The sequence below is a fragment of the Phaeoacremonium minimum genome, assembly GCF_000392275.1.
Source record: "Phaeoacremonium minimum UCRPA7 unplaced genomic scaffold PA7_03_scaffold_419, whole genome shotgun sequence".
NCBI lineage: Eukaryota > Fungi > Ascomycota > Sordariomycetes > Togniniales > Togniniaceae > Phaeoacremonium > Phaeoacremonium minimum.
In genome coordinates, this window is record NW_006921321.1 from 113,132 (window position 1) to 120,966 (window position 7,835).

Below are 7,835 nucleotides of genomic sequence, written 5' to 3' on the forward strand. Positions count from 1 at the left end.
GCTCTACGGTCCGTCACAACATGGTAATAGTCCAAAGTCATAGCCTACTTTGTATAGTACACCCTATAGGCATTAGAGAACTACCAGATATAGGAGACAAGGTAGAGTCTGGTAAGAGCAAGTAGGAAGTAAGGGGTAAAGCTAGGTATATGCTAGAAGATGACATAGTTGCTTTCTATATAGGTGACAAAGCCCGTTCCTTGTTATCGTCTCTACAATATCTATCGACTAAGAACTGATGCCTTGCTTCTACTATAATATTGAAGGTCTTATCCCTTCTAAATCTGTCTAAATTTGCCTTGCCTACATATGGTATTATCGGCAATACCAAAGGAATAGGCGGTTAATCAAGGTATTATGCTGATATGGTAAAGCTATGCTGTTTTCCCAGGAACAGATATTGTATAGGGATTAGGGGCTTTGCTAAGTATTGCTTACTTAGCTTGAATATATGGTATAAGACGGATAAGGTCTATAGGTAGAAGTTGCTTAGAGGGTTAGATTACTATGAAAGACAGATTTAAAGGTCTGAGAGAAGAGGCCGCTCGGTTTCGTTGGGTTCAAGAGAAATGTGTCGTGCCAGCTCCGCTATACATAGGAGAGAAATGCGTAAAATGCCAATCAAAGGGTCCACCATGCCAGGTGCCGGACTCGAAAGGAGCATAGAGAACCTTATTTCTTTTATTATCCTTTCATCAAGGATGGCTACTATGCCTTGTCTAAGACTATAACCAGAGAGTAGGTATACGTTAGCTAGATATCAAGCTCACCGCGTGTGTAGGACTGGCTCAGGTTAGAAGATGCAGAAGGCGACCCCTCGTTCCAGATGCAGCTACGTTCTCTGGCCAAGCTATAACAACGCCCCCTCGCCATAGTTGTGCCGCCGCCGCATCTCCTTGCCAAAGAAGGCGGCGTTGTCTAGGCCGGGTGCGCCCGTCAACCGGTAGAAGCTTTTGACCGTCCCGAACCAGCCACCGGGCCCGGGCATGCCCACCCAGGTCTAGGCCGGGTAGGATGGCGAGGAAGACGTTGTAAAGCGAAACCGAAAAAAGCCGAGTCCGGATTATGGTCTACGCTTCTTTCCGGCAGATATGCTATAGTGGTTCACCCAATTTGGCTGCCACGGCGTAGAGGACAGTCACGGTGATGGGCACCCGGGGATGAGCGCAGAGATTGGGGGCGTCGAGGGGCTCGAGGTCGCAGCCGGCGGTGGGAGAAACACAGGCTCGGAGCTGGGCGGGGAGATAGGACCGAGAGGATAGGGAGGAGAGGCGAGCCGAAGAGCGTTTTTGGACGCTCCGTAGGTTGATACTTCTACGCGTCTACTTAGAATAAGTGATTCTATTATCTAGACCATGTCTATACGAGATGGCCGAAGTATGCTTGTGATTGTGCCCTGGGGGGTCTGAACACGATCGACAATCGCGAAACCAAGCTTTGTATACAGCCGAACCCTTCCAGTGCTGCGAGAACATATACAAATCTTCTGTGTTGAATCCGTCTCTTCGCTATTCCGCCGCATCTGTCGCTCGTGACAAGATTGAGTAGCCCCGACAGACACAGGAGTTTCACTAATGCGTCTATTTTGCTGCTTGGGCTGCCGTACTTCTCAAGCCTACCGTGCTCGCGCAGCACTCTCTGCTGCTCCCGCCGTTGCAACCCGGCTCCGAGTGCGGGAGCCAAAAGCCAGGATCCCGGAGTCGCGACGGCCACAGCAGAAGAGACGGGAAGCAGAATTGGCCACGTAAAGGCGACCCTCCATCGCCGGGCTGTCGAGGACATCTTCTTGTACCCCGCGCCCGACCCTTTCGCAGAGACAAATGGCAGCGCGGCGAGCCCTATCGAGCTCCCGTCTCCAGAGAGGCGACCTCTCTTTGGTCTCGATCCTGCCTCGGTTCTCCTGCACGAGAGGCGGGGCAGAAGTTCTGGTCGTTCCAGTGGCGCCCTCGCGAGGTATGTGTGGAACAGCTCCCCATGAGGTATGTTAGATTGTTAGGCAGGATACGCTCGATTCAGAGACGTCTCCTCTCAACATCTTGGTTGGCAGAAAGAGGCGGCCTCTTGAGACTACTCTCCCTCTTGCTCGGCGATAATACTCCGATAGCGCGGTCTAGATGCCCCCCCTTCGACAATGCCGCGGCGATCACGATCCTCTTCCTCGTCGCGGCAGCATCCTTCAGCTCGGTCGAATGTTCCAAGCACCAGAGAAGCAAGTTTCCCAATGCATCCGCATCGCCTTCGTAGTCGGGGGCGACGTCTCCCATATCAATCAAGAGCAATCTCGCAATCTGTAGAGCTGGCTGCGCGAGGACGACGTTCCAATGACAGATATCCCCATGGACGATGCCGCATCTCGAGAGCTTCTGTATACCGCAGACGAGATCCAGAAGTTGTTCCTCGTTGATAGGTAGATCAGTCGTGGTTGATGAGGAGTCTGTCGCGGGAGAAGTCGAGGTCGTAGGTCCGAGCCTATCGGAGTCGGCGGTCGGTGTACCTAACAGGTCGAGACTGCGACCTACGTAAGGCATAAGAAATCCGGCAACCTGATGGTTATGATGTTTGGTATCTTCATCATGCAGATGATCCTCATCGGCAGGCCGGCTCGAGACGATCCAGTTGCTTGTCTCGTCATGCAAGACTACGGCGAGGATAGGCACGACGTTAAACAGGCTCTCCATCACGTAGTCTGGATCCTTGGAGGCGCTTCCCGGATCTCTCTCGATGCACCGGATGATGGCTTCCCTAGTATGAATCTCGTTCTCGTGCGATTCGACATCGCAGTCGAACTCGATGCGCTTGAAGACACATTTTCTATCATACCAGAGACAATAGTCGGCGCCTCGGCTAAGATATGTCTTCTCGCGTAGTTGCTTAAACCTGGTTGTCGGAAGTTTATCGGAAGGCTTATATCCATAGCTGAATCTCTCCAGAATTGGCCTACGGACTAAGGCTTCCTCGGAGAGCTCGAAAGCGACCGGGAAGCCGCTCGAGTTCGTGTTGATCGTGTTCCAGGGAGGAAGAGCGGCTATCGAGCGGTAGTATGCCTCGATATGCTTCTCGACTGTGGAGCTGAGCCACTCGTCGTCAGGTATCTTATCTAGTCGCGTATCGTGGTGCCAGTCGGCATCCAGTACTATCGGATCTCCAACGTTGAGCTGGTACCATCGGCGATTAGCCAAGTCGTAAGCTGTTGCAGAGCAACAGACGCCGGGCGTGATGAGGTTCGAGTAGACCTCGACCACAGGCTTGTGCCAAATTCGGTTTGCTTCCATACCGAGTTTATGGGGCTGGGCGACGTACAAAGCAATTGACAGGGCAGCTGGGAAATGAGAATTAGGCCGGTATGAGTCTTGCAATAAAGATGATAGCAAACTTTTGGGGATGTGTACAATCACTCAACTTGTTGGATATCTGGTCGAGATAATCTTGAGTAGGGTAGAGTTGATGGTAATTCCCGGTTCGGAGTACCGATACACTAATTGTAGGAGTGTGGGGATCGAGAAGCGCGCGCACGCAGCGCGAGCCTGCAGGAGCCAATGAATGGAGTCGTTGGTCTGGCTTGAAACGTCGAAGTGACGATGCAAAATACCAACGACATCTTATATATATTAGACCTGTTATCTAATGTTCTGCGGCTATATTTATAGATACTCTTCTTTATAATTCACCTTATAAGATACTTATCTCCTTAATATTAGTTAGACGATAAGCATCTTTATACCTAAAAATAATTATACTTTAACATCTAGAGAGTCGTTGGTCTGCGTTGAAACATCGAAATGACGATACAAAACACCAACGACATTCCTTTCAATTAGATAGTGGGTGCTTCAGAGTCTCCCGAATCTGGCTGTCATGTTTTATATAGTAGCTGCAGCATCACGTTCGATTGGCTATGGCTACCCGCTGGCAATTATATATCGCCAGGTGAACCTGTTGACTGGACCATAGCTTTGGCATAAAGACAACTGTATTCGTCTACTGGAACCAAAGCTCACTTCCCAGCATATCAAGGGTATCTTCGTTTACTTTGCGAATTTTATCTAAGCCTTAAGACCCACCGCTGGTCCTGATCACGAGAACGGTTCACAAAATGCCTCCCCAAGTCCAAGTCGTCAGTACTATGGCCTTTCGAGCCAATATCCTCACTTACCCCACTCGTGTACGTCTCGACGAGCACGATACCCATCCGTACGCATGGAGGCAGTGGTATTTCTACTCCAACCGCTGCAGCGATGTCTCTATCAAGTCTTGCTGGTGAAATGCGGCCGTCGCAGAACAGCCAGGGGTGTCAATACGGCATATTGCAGGGGAAAGTCGCAGCAAGCCCTGGTTTCCCATATTCGGGTTAATACGCTCTGTCCTACTCAGCATCCTCACCCTTAATAGGCTCGGTCAAAGGCTAGTAAGCTCAATCCAAGGCTAGAATTTCTCCTGAGCTTGGGGCACATTTGCTCTTGTTATGGCTAACAGTTACCTAGGTACAGATTTAGAGCTTCCGAAGCCACACATATCGACGCTATCGAGGCTTCGTTGATTCGAGGGGATAACCACAACGAACAGTGCATACGGCGGCAGTGGATCTGGCAATGGATGATGAGCGACCTGAGTAGTGGATGGGGCGGGCGTGGATGGGATAGAGGTGGCAGTGGGATGAATGACAAGAATGGTAGATGGGGTGGATGGGGCGGGTGTATCTAGACGAAGATCTATTGAGACTCCGGAGGCTCAGCTCTACTGCAAGACCCGAAGCGGTCATATCTTAAAAAAGCAAGTCATTTTAATATCTTTAGTCCAAGTGAAATCCAACATATAATCGAACCGGGTCACAGCTATAGTTTCTATATATAGATTATTATCCTTATTAGCTCGACCTAGCATATAGTCAGATTCGTTATCTGAGTCGACCATTCTAGCCTGATTAGCAACGCTTTATTCCTCTATTATCTCTCTATCCCCTTCCTACTGGTAATCTCAAAGCTTTTTTGATCTTTCCCCAGCTCTTCTCGTGCTTCATAGGAGGTAGCATAGTCTGACATCAGAATAGCTCACCATATATTATCGACAGCGGAAGGAGGATCCCGCTGACAAGAAAGGAGCTTCAGAAGCGCAAATGTTCGACAGCGGTCATCGAGACATGATCGTCCTCCGACGCACCGGCGCAAGCCTCCTTAATATAGCCCGCTTTATAGTATAGCATTAGGAGTAGCGGCTCAGACTCTTCCCCAAAGTCGACGGTGCGTATCGCGTCGGGCTGGCGTCTATCTCTTGGATGGGTAGCTGTCTGTAGATGTGTAGGCAGACGGACGGAAAGGGACCGCTTACGTAGGGGTTGTCCCTCATGATGTTAGCCTCGTTCTTCACCATCTTGAGCCGAGCAGCGCGCTCGCAGTCGGCATCGGGCTTCCTCTTGCTCTTGGTCGAGGCCGTGCGCTCGGGGGCGGATGGGGGAACCGCTCGGAGGTGTACCGTCTTGCCGTCGCGCGGCGTGATAACCCTGCGGGCTTCGTCGGAGACGCCGTGCCCGACGAGGCCGTCGTCGCGGTAGATGGGTCGGTGGAGAGACGTGATTCGTAGCGACACTGGTTGGTCTCCTGCGAGAACCGAAATACATTGCCATTTACAATCGCACTGCAGCCCATGCACAAACTTTGGTGAATCACTTTGGTAGGATTCAGGTGTCCCGAGGCTCCAATGCGGGAGTCTTCGTAGGTACGTTGACAAAGGGTTCATCGCTTTTGCTATATGGTGACATCCCCGACTCTATGATGGTACCCGAAATACGCACCCTCGAGTCTTGCGAGTCAACATGGTGTTTCGAAACTGCACAGCCTACGATCGTCATATCGTGCGTTCCCACGTCTCAGGTACTGGGCCAATTCGGAGCAGACTTCAGTCTGCCACCAGCCTGGATGCGAAGCCCGACCGAGGGCGTGGTAGTCGACCACAACTATAAGCCTATCATAACACCGCTTCTGCGTCAAGTACGCCGAGAGACTGGCCGAGGCTGGGTTGCAGTTGATGGGCTGGAGTGTCTGACGGCTCAAGCGAATGCCCAGTTCGAATTATTTACAGGCCGGCGTCCGCCACAGGGCTTGATACGTGTTGCAGTTCTCCGGGACTATGGCACCTCAATGACGATGACGAGGAGGCACGTGCAATGGTAACAGGTAGGTTGGCACAGGTTCAAGATCAGGAGCGACTTGAAATAGCAGAGGCGCTGCCCATGAATTCTCAACATTGAGATGTGTGCCCTATATTTGTCGCATAGGCAGGCGAGACGGCAATATCTCACAATAAGACCGGTTTGCCTGTTTCAGCAAGAAGTATGGCGTAATTTGTAACTGGGGAGTTTTAAAGAAGTCAATGAATACCACTAGCACGACACTGAGATGTTGCTGCTCAATTGTAGACCCATGTCTACATGTTGAAGCTATAGATAGCTAAGCTACGTTTAATTTTCAATGACAACACAGTGGCAAAGAACTCCCTAATATCTTCAAGCCACAACTCTGGACAGGTTATGGCAGGAAAATGACCTCCTGTCTTATGCTTTCTGAAGAACTTAAGATTGTTGTCTCGTCTAACCCATTCCACGGGCTGTTCGAAGTTCAGTTGTGCTTACCCACAGTACATCAGAGGTCAGGGAATTTCTTACCGCAAAGACGACATTAGATACGGCAGGAAACGGGCCATTAGGCCAAACCCATTTAGAAAGACCGAATGGAACTTCTGTTCTGGGGAATTCCCGATTTCTGGCTTGACGGTCGTCAGTATCATAGCATTCGATTGATTGGTCATTGGATAGTGGTTAGGATGCTACAAACTACATACCTTGAAACACTCCGAGTAGAACCGAATATTAGCATATGGACCAGGGATCCACAACACCATGGTGTCAGTGATCAATTCCTCGAAGTCATAGGCATAGCCGTCGCTCGTAGAGTGGTTAACATCCCACAACCAGCCAAGAAATCCAACGGGCCTATCACCCAGTGACAGAGCCAATTGCTTCGGCTTACGAGAATGAGCCAGTGCATACGTCCAATGTTTTTCAAACCATGCACCAATGGAATCAATGTAGGCTTTCCCCTCTGCGGTAAGGTTTCCTGAGCCCGTTATAGCATCAATGGCAGTGGGTTGATACAGGTAGAAGTCACTGAAATGACCCAAGATTGATTCCCTGACATCGGCCGTCATCCGCATTCCAACAAACCAGCCAAGATCTGTGCTCACAATACCATAGCGCGGGTAACCCAGCGTCTGCATCAGGGAATTAAACGTCCGTCCCATCTCTCGAGGACCAAGGCCGGACTGCGTAGGCGCCGGGCTGAAACTATACCCCGGAAGATCCGGAGCTACAACATGAAAAGAAAGCTCGGAATGTTCTGCGAGAGGCTTCATGGCCTTTCTCCACTCAAGGTTCGTAGATGGCCAGCCATGGAGCACCAGAAGCGGAATTGCATTGGGGTCAGATGAGCGCTGATGAATAAAATATAAAGGTAAGTCTACTTCATATGTGCCGCTGCCGGAAATGGTGATTGCATAATGGTCAAACTCACTGTTCAACTTGTCTTCCACTGCCCTCCAGTTATAAGACTTGTTCCAATAATGAGAAACGTCAGTGATTGCAGATGTTGCAGGGCCTTCGTAATTAATGCGAAACTTCTGTGGAAAATAGCCGCTTGGAAAATGGAAATTGAGTTGATTCTCGGCGGAAATGGCTTGCCTGGACATGGTAACAATCTTAGCAACTGATATTGTATTTTGAGGTACTGCAAATGAGTACAAAAGGTTATGAACAATCAATCTCTCTGACATATAAGCGTGATAAG

General features: G+C 50.1%; 1 protein-coding gene across 1 annotated transcript; it reads right to left on the minus strand.

Moving 5' to 3' along the window:
* Window positions 1-2,012: 2,012 nt before the first annotated feature.
* On the minus strand, window positions 2,013-3,272 carry UCRPA7_5605 (hypothetical protein; the record flags this gene model as incomplete). Its single annotated transcript, XM_007918150.1, has 1 exon — window positions 2,013-3,272. The coding sequence occupies one exon, from the start codon at window positions 3,270-3,272 to the stop codon at window positions 2,013-2,015; it is 1,260 nt and encodes a 419-aa protein (XP_007916341.1).
* Between the last annotated feature and the right edge of the window lie 4,563 nt (window positions 3,273-7,835).